General features: G+C 43.4%; 1 protein-coding gene across 2 annotated transcripts in view; it reads left to right on the top strand.

Moving 5' to 3' along the window:
• Nucleotides 1-25,521, top strand: part of LOC109889898 (PDZ domain-containing protein 8) — a 71,999-nt gene extending 46,478 nt beyond the window's left edge. Inside the window, exons 4-6 of one of the 2 annotated variants that reach the window (XM_031823460.1) lie at nt 6,903-6,980; nt 20,091-20,253; nt 20,408-25,521. In XM_031823460.1, coding sequence (XP_031679320.1) covers nt 6,903-6,980; nt 20,091-20,253; nt 20,408-22,671 — 2,505 coding nt within the window. In that variant the 3' untranslated portion in view covers nt 22,672-25,521. The remainder of the gene's footprint in view (nt 1-6,902; nt 6,981-20,090; nt 20,254-20,407) is intronic. The other variant, XM_020481693.2, reaches the window with a different exon arrangement.
• Nucleotides 25,522-26,033: the final 512 nt, after the last annotated feature.

The raw sequence follows: 26,033 nt of genomic DNA, 5'->3' as shown, positions 1-26,033 counted from the left end.
GCCTGGCTCCCTTATTGTGTGACAGAGCTATAAAGCTCCTGTCTCGAGGGAAATGTTTGATCTACATGGCGAGGATGTAGAAAAAGTACATGATTTATCAGGTATTTTAAATTATTTCATCTTGTAGGTGTAGCCATTCAATTCCCTGATGTATCCTTTCAGTGATAATATACACTGTGGACAGTTTATTAGGTGCACCCATCTAGTACCAGGTCGGGCCCCCTTTTGCCTCCAGAACCTTCTTAATTCTTCAGGTCATGGAAACATTGCTCAGTTGGGATCAAGGGACCTAAGGTGTGCCTGGAAAACATTCGCCACACCATTACACCAACACCGCCATCATGTGGTTACGTCAAATCCTGACTGCCATCAGCATGACGCAACAGGAACTGGGATTCGTTGGACCAGCCAATGTTTTTCCACACCTCAATTGTCCAGTGTTGGTGCTTGTTCTTGTTGTTAGCTGATAGAAGTAGAACCCGGTGTGGTCGTCTGCTGCAATAACCCATCCATGACAAGGACCCACGAGTTGTGGGTTCAGAAATGCCGTTCTGCACACCACTGTTGTCCTGTGCTGTTATTTGCCTGTTTATGGCCTGCCTGTTTATGGCCTGCCTGTTAGCTTGCACAATTCTTTCCATTCTCTTTCGACCTCTCATCAACGAGCTGTTTTCGCCCACAGGACTGCCGTTGACTGGACTTTTTTAGTTTGTCGCACTATTCATGGTAACCCTAGACACTGTCATTTGTGAAAAGTCCAGGAGGCCAGACGTTTCTGACACTACCGGTCAAAGGTTTTATGACACCTACCCATTCAAGGGTTTTGTTTATTTGTACTATTTTCTACATTGTAGAATAATAGTGAAGACAACATCAAAACTATGAAGTGGCACATGGAATCATGTAGTAACCAAAAAAAGTGTTAAACAAATCAAAATATATTTTATATCTGAGATTCTTCAAATAGCCACCCTTTGCCTTGATGACAGCTTTGCACACTTTTGGCATTCTCTCAATCAGCTTCACCTGGAATGCTTTTCCAACCGTCTTGAAGGACTTCCCACATATGCTGAGTACTTGTTGGCTGCTTTTCCTTTCCTCCTTCCTTGTTGGCTGCTTTTCCTTCTGCGGTCCGACTCATCCCAAACCATCTCAATTTGTTTGAGTTTGGGGGATTGTGGAGGCCAGGTCATCTGATGCAGCACTCCATCACTCTATCTTGGTAAAATAGCCCTTACACAGCCTGGAGGTGTGTTGGGTCATTGTCCTGTGGAAAAACAAATAATAATCCCACTAAGCCCAAACCAGATGGGATGGCGTATCGCTGCAGAATGCTGTGGTTGCCATACTGGTTGTGTGACTTCAATTCTAAATAAATCACTGACATTGTCACCAGCGAAGCACCCCCACACAGTGACACGTGTGGGAAATACACGTGTAGATCCTCTGTTCACCCACATCGTGTCTCTTAAAGACACGGCGGTTGGAACTAAAAATCTACGATTTGGACTCAAGACCAAAGGACAAATTTTCACCAGTCTAATGTCCATTGCTTGTGTCTCTTGGCCCTGATTCACGCAGTCTCCTCTGAACAGTTGATGTTGAGATGTTTCCGTTACTTGAACTCTGAAGCGTTTATTTGGGCTGCAATTTCTGAGGCTGGTAACTCTGATGAACTAATCCTCTGCAGCAGAGGTAACTCTGGGTGTTCCTTTCATGTGGTGGTTCTCATGAGAGCCAGTTTCAATCATAGCGCTTGATGGTTTTTGCAACTTCTTCAATAAGTTCATCGATGACGTCGTCCCCACAGTGACCGTACATACCCCAACCAGAAGCCATGGATTACAGGCAGCATCCGCACTGAGCTAAAGGCTAGAGCTGCCGCTTTCAAGGAGCGGAACTCTAACCCGGAAGCTTATAAGAAATCCCACTATGCCCTCCGACGAACCATCAAACAGGCAAAGCGTCAATACAGGACTAAGACTGAGTCATACTACACTGGCTCTGATGCTCGTCGGATGTGGCAGGGCTTGCAAACCATTACAAACTACAAAGGGAAGCACAGCTGAGAGCTGAAACCCCAGAAACCCTAGACCCGCTCCAATTTGCATACCGCCCCAACAGATGATATAATCTTTATTGCACTCCACACTGCCCTTTCCCACCTGGACAAAAGGAACACCTATGTGAGAATGCTATTCATTGACTACAGCTTAGCATTCAACACCATAATGCCCTCTAAGCCCATCAATAAACGAAGGACCCTGGGACTAAACACCTTCCTCTGCAACTGGATCCTGGACTTCCTGACGGGCCGCCCCCAGGTGGTAAGGGTAGGTAACAAAACATCCGCCATACTGATCCTCAACGCAGGGGCCCCTTAGGGGTGTGTGATCAGCCCCCTCCTGTACACAGTGGTAGGCCTGATCACCGACAACAACGAGACAGCCTATAGTGGGAGGTCAGAGACCTGTCCGGGTGGTGCCAGGACAACAATCTCAAAGAGCTTCAAGTTCCTAGGTGTCCACATCACCAACAAACTAACATGGTCCAAGCACACAAAGACAGTAGTGAAGCGGGCACAACATAACCTATTCCCCCTCCGGAGACTGAAAAGATTTGGCACGTGTCCTCAGATCCTCAAAAGGTTCTACAGCTGCACCATCAAGAGCATCCTGACTGATTGTATCACTGCCTGATTGCATCACTGCCTGGTATGGCCACTGCTCAGCCTCCGACCGAAAGGTCCTACAGAGGGTAGTGCATACGGCCCAGTACATCACTGGGGCCAAGCTTCCTGCCATCCAGGGCCTCTATATCAGTCAGAGGAAGGCCCAAGAAATTATCAGACTCCAGCCACCCTAGTCATAGGCTGTTTTCTCTGCTAACTCACAGCAGGTGGTACCGGACTGCCAAGTCTAGGTTGAAAAGGCTTCTAAAACAGCTTCTACCCCCAAGCCTTAAGACTCCTGTACATCTAGTCAATTGGCTACCCAGACTATTTGCATTGCCCCCTCCCTCTCCACACCACTGCCACTCTCAGTTGTCATCTATGCATAGTCACTTAAATAACTCTACCTACATACTTCCTCAACTAACCGGTGCCCCCGCACATTGACTCTGTACCGGCACCCCCCTGTGTATATATATATATTTTTTTTTGAAACTGCACTATTAGGGGCTCGTAAGTAAGCATTTCATTGTAAGGTCTACACCTGTTGTTTTCGGTGCATGTGACGTGTTTTTTCCATATGAACTTTTACCAAATAGTGTCATCTTCTATCACAAATGAACTTTTAATAAGGCACACGTGTTAATTGAAATGCATTCCAGGTGACAACCTCAAGAAGCTGGTTGAGAGAATGCCAAGAGTGTGCAAAGCTGTCAAGGCAAAGGGTGGCTACTTTGAAGAATGTAAAACATAAAATATATTTTGATTTGTTTAACACTTTTTTTCCCCCTACATGATTCCATATGTTATTTCATAGTTTTGATGTCTTCACTATTCTACAATGTATAAAATAGTAAAAATAAAAAATAAACCTTGAATTAGTAACTTTTGACTGGTAGTGTATATGGCATGCCACGGCCATTTGACTCACTCTCTGTAGGAGCGAACCATTTTCGTGAACGTGGTCGTGTACCAAAAAACTGACCACTGAGTGTAGGTAACCTTTCAGTGGACAAAATGCCTTTTGACACATACTAATGGTTAGGAAATGCATGTGGCAAACATATTGACATGATTCAATGCTCTCAAAAGCTGGTAAAAGACTTGTCTCTCAACCCAGTGGGGTTGATGATCTAGCCATTTTGGGGACTGCTGTCACCTCAATCTGTTACATAGCAAACGAATTGGCTGCCACAGTGTGTGACAGTTATCAGCCCCTTCCTCCTATTGTAGGTGTGGCAGATTTTTAAATGGCCCACTCTAATCCTGTTTACAGCTGTGTGTCTGCAAGGTGGTAACATATTAAAGAAACGGGCACCAGATCTCGTCGGCTGGTTATCATTATATTTACAATCAATTCACATCGGAAGGGGGCTTGCAGCAGTGAAGGCGGAATTGACGGGCGATAGTGTGCATGACGAACCTCGCCCCAACCGCATTACTGACTTCCTGTCAATTGTGCTCAGAATGCCTTTATCTGATGCCTTGGACAGCGTTGCTCATTAGAGCGCAAATTACCTTACGTTATTTGCTGCTGTATGTCAGAATTGTTCCAGGATGTTTCATTAGTTCTGGTATAATGATATTTTTTTTGTTGGAATTGGCTTTGGTTTACGGCTCTATTTTTAACAAATTTTACACAATAGTAAATCTAAGTGTAGGCAGTTGCGCTATAGGTTCGTGGGTGTCAGAAATCACAATTGTTGGCGCACTTGTTGGCGTTGGCGCGAAAGGGCTGGGTTTCGATGAATAAACAAGTTGTGATTGTGTTGAGGCTTGGCCCCTCACTGGCCAATCAGAACGTGCTCCTTGGCGAAATATGTGGTTGCTTCAGGGTTCTGTATTTATGGTCTTATGTATTGCCTTGGAATCAACTTCAATTCCAATGTTAGTCTAAAATAGTTTGTTAAATGACTTACAGAAATGAAATGACAAAAGGTAGACCTGTCCCATCTTTGCTAAATGGGTTAACTTGATCCAATTTTCAGTAATTGCGTGGCTTCAATGGCATTCACACTGATATATATGGGCTAGGTCCAATCTAAATTGCATTTTGGCATGGACATGCCAAACATTGTCAATAAGCAAGATTAAATTAATTATTGATAAGGCCTAAAAAGAAAATGATAATCAAAACGAAACAACTTAAATAGTCTGTCACACTTCAAGGCACCATCATTTTCCCTGTGAGCATGTAATATTAAAACAGAGCAGACTATGGAGGGTTTGACGCACATCCAAAACGGGACCTGCATAGCTAAAATGTGGGCCTGCCTACAATGCATAGATGAAAAGGGAATGTCAGCTCAGTTTTACTCCTCTCAAACTTGATATTTTAATAAAGCTTTGGTGTTTAAGATTTGTTTCCAAGTGGTCACAGAAGCCAAACCCTTTATCGACAGTCTTGACTACTTTGCAATTGCATTGGGCAAACAAAAAAATGCCTTAATTGAGAGGAGGGGAGGCTATGCTTGGTTTTTAATCCAATAAAACTAAAACATCAGTGGTACCGCTAAAACCAGCTTTTGGTTGGTTTTAAATATCCCTGTCGGCGCTGCCTGAAATTAGCACTTTGGATAATGGCGCCGGAGAGGATGGCTGCCGTTTTTACGTGCTCCTAACCAACTGCTATTTTGTATTTATTTTTTTGCATGGTTTGTAACTTATTTTTTACATGAAGTTGCTGCTACCTTCTCTGTTGCAACATAGCATTCCTAACCTAGCCCACAATGTCTGCTGTGTAGCTCGAGCAGTCAACAAGTCGAGCAGTCATTTGAAATAGTAAGGAAATTTCAGCGAAACAACTCAAAGGCGAAATCCATTAAAGCCAAGATAATGGAATTCATTGCCCTTGACAATCAACTGTTCTCAGTCATGGGTGATGTTGGCTTTTGCTGACTGGTCCAGCACCGGTACACACTACCAATTGTGCAATTTTTCAGATGTTGCCCTACCGGAGTTACACATTAATTGCGTCACTGCTATTAGCTTGGGTGCTTAGAGCATTGGGCAAGTAACCGAAAGGTTTCTAGATCGAATCCCCGAGCTGACAAAGTAAAAAATCTGTCGTTCTGTACCCGAACAAGGCAGTTAACCCACTTTTCCTAGGCAGTCATTGTAAATAAGAAATTGTTCATAACTGACTTGCCTAGTTAAAAAAAAAAATGTATAATAGCTTCTCGACATACATACTATGGAAAGCCTTTGCGTGTCAAAAAAAGATGCAGTAGCACTGTCAAAGCTTTTCAAGAAAGTCTGCAAGACTGTCTGTTTACAATACCGCATTGGTAATAAAGCATCATTTGTTTGATCACAACTTCTTGGGGTAGCTAGCTTTAGCTTGGTACCTAGCTAGCACCAATACAACCAGCCAAAACAATGACCAGTAGAAACTGCAGTCATTTTCATTATTCTTAGTAATGATTTAGTAGCATCATCTGATTACTTCCTTATTGAGCAAGTTACTGGTACTTCCTGCTTTAGTTTCACTTGTACTTGAGTAAGTATTAGCTAGGTTGCCACTTGTTGTTCGCCTATAGAAATTGAACTTCAGAATATGAAAATTAATAGCTAGCCAGCTACTTAACCCTGTTGCCCAAAGCTAACGTTATAAGCAGCCAGCTAGCTTCTTCTGGCTAGTGAGGCTCGACCGGACCAGGTTATGTGTTGGGAAGCTAGGCACAATAATGATCAGGAACAATAGTGGATTTTGAGGTTTGCTTTCAAACTAAAAGTATATCATTGATAGTAATGCAAATGAATACAAAGAGTATAATTATGTCATACTTTTATATTGAAGGCTAACCAGCAAAGTCCACTATTGTGGCTAATCCTTATTGTGGCTAGCTTCACATTGATGGGTCTGACCACCATTAATCAAATAAGAATTGTCATAAGTTAGGGTTATTTTAGATGACACCTAGCTATATTGTTAATTCGCTAACGATAGCTACTGAAACATTGTCGTTTTGCTGTTTTTGGGGAAGAAAAATATTTGCATCCATGAGCTAGCAAGCTTTTTTTTTATGACCAGCGCTGTAGGTGCGCGAGACAACTTTACCAGCATCATAGCATATGTATCGATGAATTGTGACATATGAAATACGAGTGTAATCAATGAACGGGTTAAATTATTATGTGACGTGCAGTCCTATTCAGGTCCTGATTGGTCAACAAGCTTATTTGACACGTCAAATAGCGTTATTTGACGTGTATCTTTTTTGACATGCAGAGACCCAAACGGCGTTCCATAGAAATCCTGGTTGAGAATGAAACGACTGAACAAATGAACAACCAAACAGCACAGCAAGTAAGTGAAAGAAATAGGTATTGATTATGTTTTACTGGTAATGGGGACATAGGTAAATGCCAACAAAATAACTTTTTAGTTTGTGTGTGTAAACTTTATTTAACTTGGCAAGTCAGTTAAGAACTAATTCTTATTTACAATGACTGCCTACCCCGACCAAACCCGGACGACGCTGGGCCAATTTTGCGCTGCCCTATGGGACTCCCAATCACGGCCGGATGTGATACAGCCTGGATTCGAACCAGGGACTGTAGTGACGCCTCTTGCACAGATGCAGTGCCTTAGACTGGTTCATCCAGGTGTGTGTGTGTTAACTATTTAACTGTACTAGAATGCTTAAAAAGCCACAAAAATGGTAAATATCGGTTATTGGTATCATTTTTTTATTTGCAAGGAAAATATTGGATATAGGTGTCGGCCAAAAATGTAATATCAGTGCATCACTCCCAAAAATAGCTTCTGGACATCAGAACAGAAATTACTCACTTCGATCCGGAAGAAGATTTTTTTTATTTAGTAAGTCCGACTTGAAGGATATACTGCTTCCCAGAGACCAGGCCCAAATCCCTGTCATTAGTGTGAAGAAAAGACGGGGATACATGGAGAAGGTCGGGGTGCCTTGTGAGAATTCGTAGCTGTCTATTTAACACCACAAACCAATGTGGGCACTAAGAATGCACTCAACGAGCTGTATAAGTCCATAAGCAAACAAGAAAATGCTCATCCAGACGCGGTGCTCTTAGTGGCCGGGGACTTTAATGCAGGCAAACTTAAATATTTTTTACCTCATTTCTACCAGCATTGTCACATGTGCAACCAGTGGGAGGGAACTCTCGGCTAGCTTTACTCCATACAAAGCATACAAAGCTCTCCCTCGCCTTGCATTTGGCAAATCTGACCTTAATTCCATCCTCCTGATTCCTGCTTACAAGCAAAACTAAAGCAGGAAGTACCAGTAACTTGCTCCAATAAGGAAGTAATCAGATGATGCTACGGTACAGGACTGTTTTGCTAGCACAGACTGGAATATGTTCCAGGATTCATCCAATGGCATTGAGGAGTATATCACCTCAGTCACCGGCTTCATCAATAAGTGCATCGATGACTTCATCCCCATAGTGACTGTATGTACATATCCCAACCAGAACCGTCCGAACCGAGCTAAAGGCTAGAGCTGCCACTTTCAAGGAGCGGGGCACTAATCCGGAAGCTTATAAGAAATCCCGCTATGCAGTCAGACAAACTATCAAACTGGCAAAGTGTCAATACAGGACTACGTTTGAATCCTACTACACCGGCTCTGATGCTCGTCGGATGTGGCAGGGCTTGCAAACTATTATGGACTACAAACGGAAACCTAGCCGCGAGCTGCCCAGTGACGCAAGGCAAGCAACACCTGAAGCAACTGTGTGATCACGCACTCCGTAGCCGATGTGAGCAAGACCTTTTAAACAGGTCAACATTCACAAGGCCGCAGGGACAGCCGGAGTACCAGGACATGTTCTCAGAGCAAGTGTACTGATATATTCAACCTCTCCCTGACCGAGTCTGTAATACCTACATGTTTCAAGCAGACCACCATAGACCCTGTGCCCAAGAATGTGAAGGTGACCTGCCTAAATGACTACCGCCCCGTAGCACTCACGTCGGTAGCCATGAAGTGCTTTGAAAAGGCGGGTCATTGCTCACATCAACACAATCATCCCAGAAACCCTAGACCCACACCAATTCTCATACCGCCTGAAACAGGTCCACAGATGAAGCAATCTCAATCGCGCTCAGCACTGCCCTTTCCCACCTGGACAAAAGGAACACCTATGTGAGAATGCTATTCATAGACTACAGCTCAGCGTTCAACACCATAGTGCCCACAAAGGTCATCACTAAGCTAAGGACCCTGGGACTAAGCACCTCCTTCTGCAACTGGACTTTCTGACGGGCCACCCCCAGGTGGTAAGGTAACAACACATACACTACGCTGATCCTCAACACCAGGGCCCCTCAGAGGTGCGTGCTTAGTTCCCTCCTGTACTCCCTGTTCACCCACAACTTTGTGGCTAAGCACAAATCTAACACAAACATTAAGTTTGTTTGACGACACCACAGTGGTAGGCCTGATCACCGACAACGATGAGACAGCCTATAGGGAGGAGGTCATAGACCTGGCAGTGTGGTGCCAGTACAACAACCTCTCCCTCAATGTGATCAAGACAAAGGAGCTGTTCGTGGACTACAGGAAAAGGAGGGCTAAACAGGCCCCCATTAATATTGACAGGGCTGTAGTGGAGCAGGTCGAGAGTTTCAAATTCCTTGGTGTTCACATCACCAACGAACTATCATGGTCCAAACATACCAAAACAGTCGTGAAGAGGGCACAACAATACATTTTCCCCCTCAGGAGTCTAAAACGATTTGGCATGGGTCCCCAGATCCTCAAAGTTCTACAGCTGCACCATCTAGAGCATCCTGACCGGTTGCATCACCGCCTGGTATGGCAACTGCTCGGCATCCGACCGTAAGGCGCTACAGAGGGTAGTGCATACAGCCCAGTACATCACTGGGGCTAATCTTCCTGCCATCCAGGACCTATATGCTAGGCGGTGTCAGAGGAGGACCCAAGAAATTATCAGACTCCATCCACCCTTATCAAAGTATGTTCTCTCTGCTACCGCACGGCAAGTGGTACTTGAGCACCAAGTCTAGGTACAAAAGGCTCCTTAACAGCTTCTACCCCCAAGCCATAAGACTCCTGAACAATTAATCAAATGACCACCTGGTCTATTTTCTATGCATAGTCACTTTACCCCTACCTACATTTACAAATTATCTCGACTAACCTGTACCTCCGCACATTGACTCGGCACCGGTACCCCCTGTCTATATCCTTGTTATTGTTTTGTAATTTTGTTACTTTTATTTTATTTTTTACTTTAGTTTAATTAGTAAATATTTTCTTAACTCTATTTCTTGAACTGCATTGTTTAAGGGCTTTTCACAGTAAGGTCTACACCTGTTGTATTCAGCGCATGTGACAAATACGATTTGATTTGATCGTTTGACACTAGTGACGCCCTAACGCCAGCCGAAAATAAGCCCTTAGACTCAAAGCAGATGAATCTTAGGCTATACAGTAGATCACACAGGTTGGCAAACTGCTCAGATGAACTGAAGGAATTACTTTAGTTTTGTATTCCATCTGACAATGTCCATGTTTTATCTTCTGTTTAACTTTATTCAGTTTGAAATAAATTGATGGTAATTGTAATTTCTTAGAATTTATACTGCTGCAGTTCGTATTTCCTCTGTTTAAAACTGATAGTACACATGATGTGTAGTGCAAGTACAGCCCCAAAACAGAAGGCTAATAAAATGGCAAATAGAGAGACTGGTGCTCGAGGAGGTGCTGTCGGCTAGTTGGCAGGAGATGTTCTAATACACTGTGGTTAGCCAGACTGATACTGTGCCTGAACCAAACTAATGCACTGTGTTGCTGTTTACCTGCGTGCTCCAATCAGTTCCAAAAGCAAGCTGAGGAGATGCAAGGGGTTAATCAGGCAAGTCAGCCCTGAAAAGTTCCAGAGAGCTGAGTGGCACCTGGCGATCCTAGCTGCACGTTGGAGCTCAAAGGACGAAGAAGAAAGAATTAAATACCAATGTGATAAGGAAAATAAAAAAAGTGTGTCATGCCATCCCTCTCTCTCTTTGCTGTTTGAAAGGAAATTGCTGATATGAGAGGTGGTGGTTTTATTTCCATTTTGGAAAACTGTTCAAGCATGATGCTGATGAGAGATAATTCTTTGGGCGTGAAGGACAATGGACATGCTATAAACGGACCTGAGTGGACTACGTGTGGGTGAAAAACCTACAAGGGAGGCTGTATATGCAAGTGCAAATTAGGAAGGGGGGGGTGGACGAGCGGACGAGCACCTTTTTTGTGTTCGCTTCCGTCTCCATAACAACTCCTTTGTCCCCTTGCTTTTGAAGCCAGTCTGCTATCATAAGCCACAGTAGCAACATGAACATTCAAAGAACCTCTTGATGACAAACACAAGCATAAATTTGACTGCAAGCTTTGTTGAGCTTTGTCAAAGATTAGAAAAGGGAAATAAAATTGTTTGCACTTTATATAGGTTCTTTCCACCTACTGTAGGTGCTCAAAGTGCTTAACATCGTAAGGGGAGAAACTCAACTCTTCCACCACCAATGTGTAGCAGCCACTTGGGTGATGCACGGCAACCATTTTGTGCCAGAACACTCACCACACATCTGCTGTCATGGTGGAGAGTAGTATATGCCAATCAGAGGGATCATTAGGTGGCTATGATTGAAAGGGGCCAGGTTGGGAAATTGGTCTGGACACCCGGGTTAACACCCCTACTCTTACGATAAGTGAAAAGGGATTTTTTTTATGACCACAAAGAGTCAGGACACCCGTTAATGCCTCATCTGAAAGACAGCACCCTACGCAGGGCAATGTCCCCTTCACTTCCCTCCAGTCTAAGGAGATTACGTGCCCTCATCTGGTCTCCTCCCATCAAGGGACTGACCAGGACTGACCCTGCTTAGACAAGCCAGCAGTAGGGTGCAGGGTGGTATGCTGAAACTTTATTACCTTCTGGATCACCCGGTGTATTTTCAGATTGTGCTTCTCATCTGTAACTGTGTCACTTTATGCTCTCATTTCATATGTTGCTTACCCTCAGCTATTTTTTCTTTGAAGGTGTTGGAATCAGCTAAACTTTGAACATTGTGATATTAAATACTCTTTTTTTCCCTTTTTTTCTCTACTGTGTTATTGACTTGTTTATTGTTTACTCCATGTGTAACTCTGTGTTGTCTGTTCACACTGCTATGCTTGATCTTGGCCAGGTCGCAGTTGTAAATGAGAACTTGTTCTCAACTAGCCTACCTGGTTAAATAAAGGTGAAATAAATTTAAAAAAATGATCGATTAGAACCATAGAATATAAGGAGTGAGATCTGTAGAAAGAGTGGCTGTGGAATGTGCTAGGTGGAAGGGAGGAGATTAAAGGATTGCTATAGGGGAAGCAGATGGACCTCTATGGATTAGTCGAAGGAGGGGTTGAGGTCAGGTCAGATCCCCTGAATGGGGTAATAAGGGTATACTACCCTTTTCCTGTTGAACCTTAAGATGTATGGATGTGAGAACGAGAGGAGTGTCTTAAGTGGGATATATATACCTGTGATGGTGAGAAATGTTTGGCTGTCTGAATACAGCTGTGATGACCCTTTGGGAAGAATAAAACTTGGTTAAAGCTTCTCTAGTGTCCGTGAGTTATTTACTCTGAAAAATAAGAACCTAACCAAGGTAATTAATCCTGAATAGGTTGCACCATTTAAACTTTTTTTTAAACCTTTGAGTCATTGATATCAGGACCGTTCATGCTTTCCTACTTTAATTTCAGTGTTTACTGATATGACAACATTGATTGGTTCAATGAATTCTGATGTTGAAATTGTAAGTGGGCTGGTGGAGATGGGGTAATACTGATTTAGAGTTTTGAGTTTTCACAGAAGAGAAAAGGGCAACCATGACAGGCAATAATTATATCAGTTACTTGTTTGCTTTCTCCTTCAATTAAAAGTCCAGCTTGCATTGCTTCGTATCCCAAACAGATTATTTATGAAACCTCCATTATGATACACAATAATCTGTTAAACAGGCAGCCATAACCAGCCATATAAAACAATCACACTCAATCTCTCACACATTCTATTCTATATAGCAAAAAAACTGCCCAATCCAGCCAAACCAAATGGAGACCTTTCAAATGGTTGGGGTCAACATGTTTTATTTACTGGTTTTTCATTTAGGAGCCCTCAAATTTGCAACTGTGATTTCCAAGTGTTTTTCTAAAGGAGCTAATCAACTTGAACAGTGCTCATGTGGACCCCATAGCCAGTGGCCATCCAAGGCTCCTCCGATGGTGCCACTAATTGGACATGGCAGCGAATTGCTGCCTGCCTGCCTCGCAGGGACTTGTACCCTATAACCATACACAAATCGATCTGACATGTGGTATTAGATTAGATTACTGGGCAGCCTAGTGACCGGGAAAAGGATTTGTTTGCCCCAACCAGCATCCGGCAGATGCTCTGCTCACGTGCAACCCCTTGGACCACCCGAGCAGCGCATCGATGAAGCTGGTTTAGCTACGGCTGTGGCACTACTTGGCCTATAAACAGTATTATAAGGAAAATTGGAGGCAGTAGGAAAAGAAGGGGCTGGTATCGTTAACATGTTTTGCCTTTTGTCAGAATAGTGAGATCACTGCAAGCATTTGTTTTGCATGTTTTGTCTAACCTCTAGTTTTGCACCTTTTTCCTCCTAATGTCATGATATTGCTGTGTTATAGTCTAGCATCTAACATGGTGTCTGTCTACACATGGACCTTCATTTAAGAAGTAGGGAGTGCTGCAATTGAACATCTATCTTGCTGCTTATCTAACATTGCTCTGTCATTGAATTTCACATGAATTTGTTCGGCTACATAATAACAAAGAATACACAGACACATAGTATCTACAAACTATTGAATACATTTTTCAGTACTGGCCAAGTCTTTGAGATAAATTTGAATAAATATTATATCGTGATGAATCAAAGAAAATGTCTGACTGTATTCTTACTCAAGCGTAGGATGGGGCTACAGATTGTGTATTTAAAGCAGTGATAACTGCTTAATAGTCATATTAACCTTTCATTTGTTCTCCAAGGCAGCACAGATATGAGAGGTTTGTTGAAATAGACAGTAAATTGTGCTATTTACATCTGGGCCATTCACTGTTGCTACACTGCCTGTTTGTTTTCTCCTCAGTGAGAAGCAACCAAGAGCTGTCTGTTCTCTTAGTCAATGTTAACTAGATTACTCTGTCGCTTCAGCTCAGGTTTGAGATAAATCTCCCACATAAAATAATAAAACAATGTAGTTTGAGGGTACAAGGCCACAAAAAAAATAATTTAAAAAGAAATGTTCCGTAGAAAGGAGTTTTTTTGGCACCCATTGTTTTTCATTAGTTGAATTTCAGGTCTGTTTTTGTTCAACACCATTATTTATATCCGCAGTCTATTCAATTTCTTACAGTGGAGGCTCCTCAGAGGAGGAAGGGGAGGACCATCTTCAGTGAAATTCATTTTTTTTTTAAGTGAGCAAAAAAAAGGTTATCCTTTTTATAATTTAACTATGCTAAATATATTCATGTCATCAGATAATTGATTAAAACACTGTAGCACCATAGTGTTGCCGGAGGACATCTAGTTTCCGTCCTGAGTACCTTGACTTCAATACAAAACCTATTAGGCTCATGGTTCTCACCCCCTTCCAAAGGTTTAATTATGACTTCCGGAAGACGTCCTCAACCCTTCAGAGCTCTTGCAGCATGAACTGATATGTTGTCCACCCAATCAAAGTATCAAAGAATGAATCTAGTACTGCAAGAATAAGCTACAGCTAGTTAGCACTGAAGTGTATAAAATGTGGTGAGTAGTTGACTAAGAGAAAGACAATAGTTTAACTGGTTTGAACAAATTAGTTTCTTAAATTATGGAGAAGCAAGAGACAATTATATTTTGTTCACTTAGCTAGCGAATGCAGCTAGCTAGTTTAGCCTACTCAAACACCCGGCTCAAACAGAGCAGTATGTTATGTTAGCTAGCTGACTATGGCTATCCAACACTGGAACTCTTCCAAGTCAAGGTTTTATTGGTTTATTGCCACTGGGGCCTGCCCCGGTTTAACTGCTAAACTGATTGCTGACTGTATACTGTACTGCATGATTGTAGCAGGTTTACTAACGCGTTACTACTAGTAGCTATGTTGACTGACATTAGCTAACATGGTGACAACAATGTAGGCTGCCTGTAGAGGTTAGTGGTTATGATGTGAAGGTTTTTCTTGGAAAGTTTTTTTTTCCCTGGTCAGACAGCTGATGTGTCGTGCACTGAAGTCCACAAGTGAAGGGTAAAGTTGAGCGCGTCGGTGTAAGAAGGAATTATACAACGACCAGCCAAAATGATCATGCTGTTTCTAAGTGGCTGCTATCAATGTGAACTGTGTTTGCATGTGATTCATTCAGCCGGTTGTAAAATGTTTCTTAAACGGAAGCAAATGGCGAAACAGGGAAAAACATAACTGAATTTGTAGTAGCCTAAATCTATCTATGTTTCATTGAGCTGGTTGAATGTAATATGAATGACAGTCATCCAATATGTTGTAATAGAAAAAAGGCCATTCTCATTTAAAAAAAATTGTCCTCTCATCTTAAGCGTCACTGACCACCACTGATTTCTTAATAATCAGAAACTTGTTTACTGACACACATTATTTTTATGAATACTTGGATACTAACATCAAGCTGAAACGATTACTAATGTCAAGCTGAAAATATATTTTAAGAGGTTATGCTGGTTTCTCTTATGTTAGTTGAATGAAGCAACATTAAACTGTAACACTGAAGGAGAGCTGTGGGACCGGGATCACATTCTCCAAATGAACGATTCACCCATTTTGACTGTTGTATTGTTTTTGTGCATCTCTGTGCAATGTTCTATCAATTCCCAGGGTCATTTCATGTGTTCATGTGTATCTGAGCTATTGGTGTTCAAGTAGGCAGAAATCTGTCCGGTGTGACGTAGAACTGTGATAGTCTCATTACACTGGAAGTTAATAGGAATATGACTTTTAGATTGCAAGAACATCTATCATACATGTCAGATTTCAATGTTTTCTCTTGAAAGATCCATTGATCATATTTTTGCTCTATTCCTACCTCAAAAAATATATTTAAGAGGGTCCACCACATTTCTCCTATTTGTCTTCCTCTTCAATCCAGGGTACATTGCATTGTGCCATTGCGAATATCAGACTCCACTCTGTGGCACATCGATCTGCAGGTTGAAAATGGTGAGATTGTGCCCTACTAAATTGATAGTTTGTTTAGGATATTTTTACAGCTAACTAGCTACTTTACATGCCGATATTAACTTTAGTATTATTGTGTATAGCTACGTTTGCAGCCGGCCCATGGAGCATTGCGGGTTTTGTAGTCGACTTGAGCTGCAACAGATTTCCACAATGATTTTCACATGTTGATACCCATCTTATTATAATGACAAAATTAAACATTTGTTCACACAAAACATTATTGTCACATATTAGTGTTATTTAACACTAAGTTATAGGAATTAGTGGTTTGGGGTGGATTTTTCCATTTAATGAGCACCTGGGAGAGAGTAGTGGTCTTATTACTAAATTCAGTAGGGGTTCTCTATCTTGTCCGCCATGTGTGAGTGTTGTGCACATATCACGTGGGAGGGGAGAGGGCACTATTTGCACTTCACAAAAACTCTGCTCTCGTATGCAGATGACCCAGGGGGTGGAGGAGGAGGCAGATTGGACAGCGGCATCGCTCGAGCAACAGGTGTATACACAAGGATACTGTGTTTATCAGCACAATGGCTTCAATGACTGTCCCTCACCACCTACACACACACACACACACGCTCTGCAGTAAAGCATCCATGTACCTCAAACGTTGATGTCACTTGGCATATTTGCTCAAATCTTGGCATCTGCTACATGGGTAATTTGTTTCTCACCAATTGTAGTTTCAGATGGCCTGTCATTACAATTGCAGTGCACAATGTCATGTATTTATACATTTTGTTCAAAGGCAATGTGTTAGCTTAGCAGAGCATACAATTGTGTTTGTGGGTGTATTGTGGTTTTTAGTGTGATGCTTCCTGTAGTGTACATGGGACCCTGTGAACAGTAAATGAACAAAGGATGCAGTAGAGTCATATTAGTCATGGTGTTGACTCACCAAACTTACTACCTTTACAGAAAAATATATGATCACCGCATAGCTTAGAGCATGGTGAACATTTTTCAGAATGAGTACTTGAAGTGCTGTAACTTAGAGATACAAGCATAGATTTATTCTACCATGTATTTTGCTGCTGCCCCTCAACTTCGTCATCTAACTGCACAGCTTTCTAGTGTTATGTCACTGCATTTACATGTCACTCAAGGCAAAACGGTAACATCTTGTACTCCCAGCTTCAGGGGACAGTTATGCTGATGAATGAATATTCTTCCTCGGGGAGGTGTGTGGCCTCTTCAGCTAATGACAGATAGGCCATCTGTGGGCCAGACCTTCTGATCTTTAGGGACTGTGTACAGCAGCGGTGTAAATGGATGTGGAGCGGGCACTGCACACCACGGCCCTGGCGAGAGGCAGCAGCCGTTTACCTGCTCCCTGACGTTATTGGCCTGGCTAAATCCTACACAGCTCCCACCGTCTCCTCCGTAATTGCCCTTTAGTCGGCGCTCATCCTTGCAAGTAAACCATAATTGCAGCTCAATGACGCCTCTCTGTGAGCGTTTTAGGATAATGAAGCCCCCTCTGTTGGGGAAAACAGGGACATTGACACAGGATGTCTCTCTCAGGGTGTTGCTGTAGAACAGTCATAACAGAGAGTATTCGCTCTTTCTTCTTTTGTTTAGTCTTACTAGCTATTCTGTAGTTCTAGTGAGCGCCTTCAAGAGGTGACAGGCCTATCAGATGAATAGGTTGTGTAGGAGATCTGTTTAAGGCATACATATGAGCATCAAGCCTAACCCTCCTGCTGAGCTTTATCACAAAGTATTGATACCGTGAAACACTCACTGCTGGTGCAGTAACATGAAAACCATTTTTGTTTGAATGCTTTTTAGGTTTGTGTCTGACCGAATGGCTAATGCAGAGATCAGTATTTCTTCAGGATGGATGCTGAAACACATGAGGGTCCAGCTGATGGTTTTCACTCAATTGAATTTGCTTAGTGACTATAGCAGTGTATAGCAGGCCATTCGATCTGATGTTCAATTGTCTTTTGTCAGTCGCAGCCTTGTGTGTGATTTGCGATTGACATGCATCATAACCAGCGACTGAAGTGGAGTGCAATGCTTTCAGAGGCAGACATCCTCAGATGAAAGCCTCAGGTTTAGATCACACAGCGTTTCCTCTCCTGGCACAAAGAAGATATTAGCCTCAGTAATAGCAGCAGCACCCTTGATATTCACTCCTGCCCAGCTACTTGTTGAGCTTGAATTGCTTTATTTATTTGTCTGTAAGTGGTTTCAGACCCTCTTCTGAATCTCACTGGCCTCTTCCATTAGAAAGGGGAAAAAAATGTGTTTTCTTTGGCAAGATTGTGCCCCATAGTTTGACTTTCCTACATACAATATATGTATTGTTTCCTGCTCAATTATGACAAGACCATGCTGTCAACTCTGATGGAAGAGTTTTGACACATGAAAAATTGGCTTTGTGTGAGAGAGTAAATGCCAGCAGCCAAATGGCTAATATCAGAACTCAGAATCAAATATTGCTTGCGCGGGCCAGCTATTCATGAGACACTACCAAATGGCTACTCAAAGATACACAGTGTTCTTCATCATTGACTTGTGCACAATGTAGCCTAACATGGCAATAGCTTGACGATTTATAGGCTCTTGTGCACATTTTGTTGTCTTTACAGCTGCCGTACATCGTTGGGTGAAGTGTTTTATTTGCTTTGCAGCCCTCATTGTTTCCCCACTAACACCTGTTGGCTTTTAAATGTAATTAGGGCATTCTAGGAAAAGGGTGCAATGTGGCCAGATCCGGTTGAGCCTTGAGGCAGGGACCTGCATTAAATTAATTAGGAAAGTTTCAAATGAAAAGGCAGGTTCCTTGGTCTACAGGATTTAGAGACAGGTAATAGGACTGACTGAACAACTGCTGTCCACACCATATTCCTGTCAGTTGCCACCATTGTGACGAGGCCTACAGGCAATTTTTATGGTTCACACACTATTTGTTATGTTTCTATAGTACTGGAAGTCTTTTTAAACCATGTGTGAACATAGTCAAGATAATCAGCAATACTGTATGATTGCACAATCGTTTGATTTCCAAATGTTTGTGCAACAGTAAAATGTTTGTTTGTCGTAAAAATACCTGAAACATTTTTAATAGAAGTAGAGACAATTATGAGCTGTTCTTGCCTACCGTGTCACATTGTGATAGACCCACATGTAGCTTAGGTTCTGGACTGATCTCTTTATCGCCAAATTTCTCCTGAAGGTTCTTATCCCAGGTTTGAAATCATCCGTCAGCTTCAAATGAATCAACTACCCTCTGCTTGTCAACTCGTATAGATCATCTGCTTATTCATCCCCGCCCCTAACTCGATCAGTGCCCTCCTCGAGAATTAGAACAAATGACAGCTGGGAAATTACAGTCGTTTGTCTCCGTCTCTCTGGGTTCTCAGAGTCCCCTCTGTCTCCCAGACCACTTCCCCTCCTACCTATCCACTCTTCTTCCTCTCCTCCCACAACCATCAATCTCTCATCACATTTGACCTCACATTCAAGATCTGACAGACATCAACTTCCTCCACAATTCTATTGTTGTGTTGGTGTGTATGCCATTTTGATAGTTGGAATCGTCCCATGATGACATGGTATTATGAGAATCTGCATAGAAGAGGGGGGGACTCTACATTAGAAGTACTGCTGCACTATAGCAACACGTTGTCATGTTGCATTGGCCCAGGGAGACACAAAGCAGGTTGCCCCGACATCATAACAGGTGCATGGTGGGATACGTGACTTGTTCTTAATGTGCTGTGACAGTGATTGAGGCATCTGGTAAACTCCAGGGGTGAAATTGACCCATAATTGCAGACCTTCCTTTATCTCCGAATTAGCATGCAGTGTTTTACCGTCATCTAACCCGGAGTGTGGAGGCAGACTTCTTGTTCTGAAACATTAGTCTTCTCTCTTTATATACCATTTAGTCCTCTGCTATAAATGGAGGCCCTCACAAGAAGCTGCGTGTTTACTTAATGTCTAGAAATGAACTTATTCAACTAGGTCTAATATTGTTGTATATTTGTATGCTGTAAGGGTATGCTGCCGTTAACATTCTTCAATTTAACGGTTTTGTGATGGTTTAAGGTAGAGTAGCCTAAAGGATAAGGCTTACTGCATTTTCTTCACTGTTCTGAAATCCATAGCAAGCTTAAAGTGATGCTAAGTTGAAAGTTCTAATGTGTGTGTTTCAGACGGAGGTGATCAAAGGACCCTTTGGCAATGTGGGTATGACGTTCAGGCACGTCCCTGCCTGTGAGGGTGACGCAGTCCATGTCAGCATCGAGACGGTCACTCCCAACTCTCCTGCTGCCCTGGCAGACCTGCAGAGGGGCGATCGACTCATCGCCATTGGAGGTAAGACCCTAAAACCATGCAACCTAACTAGCATGATCTGGCAACCCGGAGAATGTTTGAAGTGACTTAAGATCAGTAGCATACAATAACACTGGAATGCATGTTGTTTTGGTATATAAATATGACTTTAACATGTTATTTTTCTTCCGGGCAGGTGTCAAAGTGACATCCTCTGTCCAAGTGCCCAAACTGCTGAAGCAGGCGGGGGACAGGGTGCTGGTCCTGTACGAGAGGCCTGTGCGTCACCAGAGTCCCACCGTGGGCCTGGGAGCCCTCCAGGAGGGGCTGGGCCAGCTAGAGGAGCCCAGCTTCATCCCTCCGCCGGGGGGCTATGAGGAGGACCCGGCCCCCATCACCACACTCGCCGACATAGCCGACAGCAAAGACATGGACTGTGAGTTTGAAGACTTGACTGTGGACCCCAAGCCTAACCCCCTTAGCAGTAGCGCGGAGGCCAAGGAGGATTTCCTGTCCGTAAACCAAAGCCCCAAAAGGACTGTGATCAATCTGTCCTCAAAACCCCTCGGCAGCATATCGCCCATCCTCAACCGCAAAATGAACCTGGCAGGGCTTCAGTCGCCGGCCAGATCCCCACCCACACCAAAGCCCTCGCCACACAAGAGCATTGAGCCAGGAGAGGGGCCACAGCGCCCCACCGGCCCCCCTCCACCCCCACCCACTCGCCCGCCGGTGCCTCCTAGACCCCACATTAAATTAACATCCGCCTCTTCTGAAACCCAAAGTCTGCTGGAGGGGAGTGAAGCTACCAACGGGGCTGAGAAAACTCCAGAAAAGACTCAAACACACTCCACTGGAAGCAATGGTGACAAAGGCAGTGTTTTGACGACTCCTGTGAAACAGCCCGAACCAAAGCCAGCAGTCAAATCACCCGAACCCTGCGAAGAGCCGCCAGCGCCCCCCTCCACTCCCAGCAAGCAGGACCTGGCCAAAGACAAGGTTTCTGAGAGCTCCATCAACACCCGAGACAGCATGGAGGATCACTCAATGTGGGAGTCCTCAGAGATGATGTTCCGCAACCGGACGGCCCACTGGGGCCATGCCTCTGTGGTGTTAGAGGTGGAAAGCAACCATAAGTACCTTAACGTGGCACTGTGGTGCAAAGACCCCTTCAAGCTGGGCAGCCTTCTGTGTCTGGGCCACGTCAGCCTGACACTGGAGCACGTGGCCCTGGAGTGTCTGTCCACGTCCTCATCTGAGTACCAGAGCACCTTCAGGCTGGAAGCCCCAGAGCCCAGGGCCAGCGTCAGCCGCACCGCCCTGCGCAGCCTCAGCACCCACAAGGGCTTCAACGAGAAGCTGTGCTATGGAGACATCATCCTCAACTTCAGCTACCTGGCTGATGGAGAGTCAGAGACGTGCGGCGGGCTGGCGGAGCGGGAGAAGAAGGCCAGCATGCCGGACGAGGAGCTGAGGGAGAGGGAGAGGGAGCAGCCATCCTCTATTCCCAGTGATGACCTGGCCTACAGCACCATGCAGCTGGTGGAGGTGCGCCACAACTTCCAGGACACCCAGTTCCAGAACCCCACCTGGTGCGAGTACTGCAAGAAGAAGGTGTGGACCAAGGCTGCCTCCCAGTGCATGATCTGTTCCTACGTCTGCCACAAGAAGTGCCAGGAGAAGTGCCTGGCCGAGCACCCTCTCTGCGTGGCCGCCACAGACCGACGCAGTGCCGACCCGGAGGCTAAGTCCACCATCAACCGCGCCACCACAGGCCTCAGCCGCCACATCATCAACACCGGCTCCCGTCTGCTCAACCTGCGCCAGGTGCCCAAGAGCCGGCTGGCAGAGCAAGCGGCTGACGTTGTGCCCGACGTGGTGCACACCCCCGACATCTCAGACAATGAGAGCAGCGATACAGAAACCTATGCCGGGGCCAGCCCCTCCAAGCATGCAGCCAGCGTCACCACCAAGCTGGTAAGGAGGGAGGGAGGACTTGATGACAGTGTATTCATCGCGGTGAAGGAGATCGGCCGGGACCTGTACCGGGGCCTTCCCACCGACGAGCGCTCGCAGAAACTGGAGCTGATGCTGGACAAGCTGCAGCAGGAGATCGACCAGGAGCTGGAGCACAACAACGCCCTGATGCAGGAGGAGAGGGAGACTGGGGACGCCCGGAGGAAGGCTCTGATCACGGCCGCCCTGGCCAAGTCTGGGGAGAGGCTCCAGGCTCTCACCCTGCTCATGATCCACTACCGGGCAGGCATCGAGGACCTGGAGTCTGTGGATAGTGCCGGCACCTCCCCCTCGGAGCCACATGGCCTCCAGGCCAAGGGCGGGGCCTTGGAGGAGGCAATACTGGGGACAGAGGTTTATGACAGTGACATATGCAGCCCAGTGGAGGCTCAGCTGCTGGATGACATCACAGAGGAGCAGATTTGTGTGGAGGCGCTCCACTAGAGAGGATGAGGCATGGGCTTGAGACTTACAACAAAATCATTGGAATCTTTTTCTTTGGGGGTGGTGGGGTTTAGGTTACCATCTGAAGATTATCTGAAGTGGTCTGGTGAGGGTGCAATTGTTGTTTTGTAAACCAATCGGTCATGCGATTCATTCTTGTTTTTTTTTCTAGTTTTCTTAGTCATACTTTTAAAGGGAAGCTGGAAAGCTAGATTGTGACCTGCTTCAATTGGCATTAAGAACAGTCTCCCAAGTCAATCTGTAAGTGCTTGGATTCAATAAAAGTTGAAAACATACTGTACATTAATATTCCATTCTATTTTAGCATTTATTGACGTTAATTAATTTGTTTTCCTTACAAGGCACCTTGAAACAAAACATATTTTCCTATTGCTTGAAAATGTGAGCTTAAATGTTTGTATTCAATGTTTTAAATGGAACTGTTCGATATTTTATCACTTCAAGTTACAGCAACCGCTTTTCAAATCTGGCATAAGATTACAATCAAAATGTGATCACCATAGCAGGAGCTATGCAAATTGCAAATGGTTCTGTTTTTATCTAAATTGTCTTTGGGCAAGGAAATAAATATTAGTGTAAAATTATATATATATATATATATATATATATATATATATATATATATATATATATATATATATATATATATATATATATATATATATATATATATATATATAATATATACTGTATAATATATACTGTATATACTCAACCATATGGAAATGTGTTTTGTTTCAGATTATGTACTTTTCATGTCAGTCATATCTTCTGTTTGAGTACTTTTAATTAATGCATAATCAAGTTTTTGAGGTCACACATGACTTTTCTCTTCTCTTGATTTGTTTTTGGAGGTTCTGGAACTACAAGCTCATGTGATAATTCAATGAAATGGGCAATAATGTGGGGAAGATAGGGGTCTATCCCTGTCATCCTCGGTTTAGTGTTTGTCACCGAGGCCAAACATGCTTGACTATGTATATGACCCACTGTTTAACCAGCATATTAACTGTACATGTTAATTCTTTCTCTTACTTTTTTTCTGGGGGAAAGGATATAGGGATGTAATAGTTGTTTCTAATTAAGTTATTTGATTAAGCACCTGTTTTCTTGCCCCCCCCCCCCCCCCCCCCCCCCCCATCCAAATGGTTTATTTGTATGGATATAATAACCCTGAACTAAAACTCATCTCAAATATGGTGGTGGTGGTGGTTTTATCCGATCATGTTACTTGAGACTAAATGCTTACTGTTCAAATTCTTATTGATAGATGCAAAGTATTTATGTATTTATGGCAGAAGATTCATTTATTTGGTTCATTTTGTGATGAGTGTTGTTGTGTAAGATACAGGAACACGTGGATTTCTTTTTGTTTTATTGTATGTATATCGGTCTTTATTTATGTGGTTTGGTGACGGGTGTTGGGTCTGATTTTGATAAATACTCAGAGCAGTTAGGCTGTGATTGTGTAAAGTTCTTGGCCTTTGAAAGTTGTTCTCAATTATGGACGAATCTATGTCCATTTCTATGTATGTGTAAATACAGTCCAGCACAAACCCTCTACAGAAATGAAACCACTGTTGTACCCCAATACAGTGATGTCATCATGACAGGCCACAAACAAACTCCATACAAAACTATTACAACTGTTGTAAGGCACAGAAGGAAAAGCTCTGCTTTTAGGATAAGGAAAGCGTAATTCTCTTCTCAAGGGACCCAAAGCCTCTGGATAGGATCACTACGGGTGTGCCCGAATACCCATAGCTATACTCCTAAATAGTAGGCTGTTTGAATATGCGGAAAAAATAATGTTTTATAATATGTGAAATGTTGAAAATCTAGTATACTTTAAATGCCCGGATGTCATACTCATTCAGCTTTTTTATCTAGTAGAATACGCTGCACACTATTGAGGAAGAGAATTGTCTTTTCACACCCACGTTTGTTCGAGAACAACTGATAATCAGAATAAGGAGCACGCTCTACAAAAAATATGAAATGGCGGGGAACATTCGTGCATTCGATGACGCCTTCTCAGTATGGATGAGTAGTATGTTGATATTTGTTGCTGACTGCATACGTTTGTACTCAACAGTATGTTCTAAATAGTATGTAGTACGATTAGTACACCGTATGCAGTTTAAGTAGTAGGCAAGCAGGATTTCGACACAGCCTATGACTTCTATTCTATTCTCACCAGGCTCATTGAAATCACAGTGCGTTTCTGTGGCTGTGCTGCCATTGCTTCAGCATAGGACCAGAGATGGTGAAGTGGCTCTTTGGGCCAGACAGGAGATGGAAGAAAAAGGGTGAAGGGGAAAGAAAGCTAAACTAAATTCTGTGCAATAGACGTGATGCTCTTGTTGAAGCTGGCTTGGCTGCTACTTGTTGATCTCTCTTCAATTGTTGTATATTCAGATTGTCGTGCAATATTTTTGTAGGAAATGAAGACAAAAGTGATAATCGGGAAAGGATTCTTCAGTTTTCTATTTCTCGTTGTTTCTCTCCATAGAAAACTGTATCTGATCGTTAGGTAACTTGGGACCCCTGGGCTGGAATTGAGCTCATGAGAAGAGTAAACAAAAACACATTTTGGGCTGTCATGCTACTTCTGCTACTGCTGCTGTTGTAACTCTGTACTCTCTAAACCCATTCGTACGCTCCTGATCTGTCTCTCCCTACAATTCACAATATACTAACATAGTGTCATGGCTTTCTGCTGCGGATTTCTTTTTTTGTAAGAGGGATGTTGTACACGGTTCTGGAGATGGATCATGTGATGAAGCGCTATTGTACATGGCCTCAATAAAAAAGCTCACCAGAAGTCCATTTGAGTTCCTGTGTGTTCCTACTCTAAATACTCTTTGAATTAAGCAATACTGAACTCATTCTGAAGGTACTGTAAGACTTTAAGGTATTTTCTCAGTCAGTTTAACATTACGTTGGTCTAATGGCCTTTCTCTCACACTGGCCTGTTCTGTAGACACAGGGAAAGATAGCACAAGACCGATGGCGGTCTTTTAACTGTTAAGGTTCCTTGGTTGAATGGGAAATCATTGTTTATATTTGACAGTTCCTTGGTGGAATGGGAAATCATTGTTTGAGCATCTGGTAAGTAATTGGAGGCCAGTGGTGAGATGGACATGATGATTAGAGTGTGTTGTCTCAAACATGGGGAACTGGTGACACCCCCCTATCCTCAGTCTGCTCCCCCAACATCCTCATGTCTCCCACTACTGCTTCCAAGACATCAAGAAAAGGTGTCATTTCTCCTCAGTCAACAACAATGAATCCTATTTTAAAGAAAACATGTATCAAACTTAGGTTGGTTGAATGTACTG

This window comes from Oncorhynchus kisutch, linkage group LG4 (assembly GCF_002021735.2).
Source record: "Oncorhynchus kisutch isolate 150728-3 linkage group LG4, Okis_V2, whole genome shotgun sequence".
Classification (NCBI taxonomy): domain Eukaryota; kingdom Metazoa; phylum Chordata; class Actinopteri; order Salmoniformes; family Salmonidae; genus Oncorhynchus; species Oncorhynchus kisutch.
The sequence above is the reverse complement of the archived record's forward strand: the minus strand, read 5'-3'. Positions and strand labels throughout refer to the sequence as shown.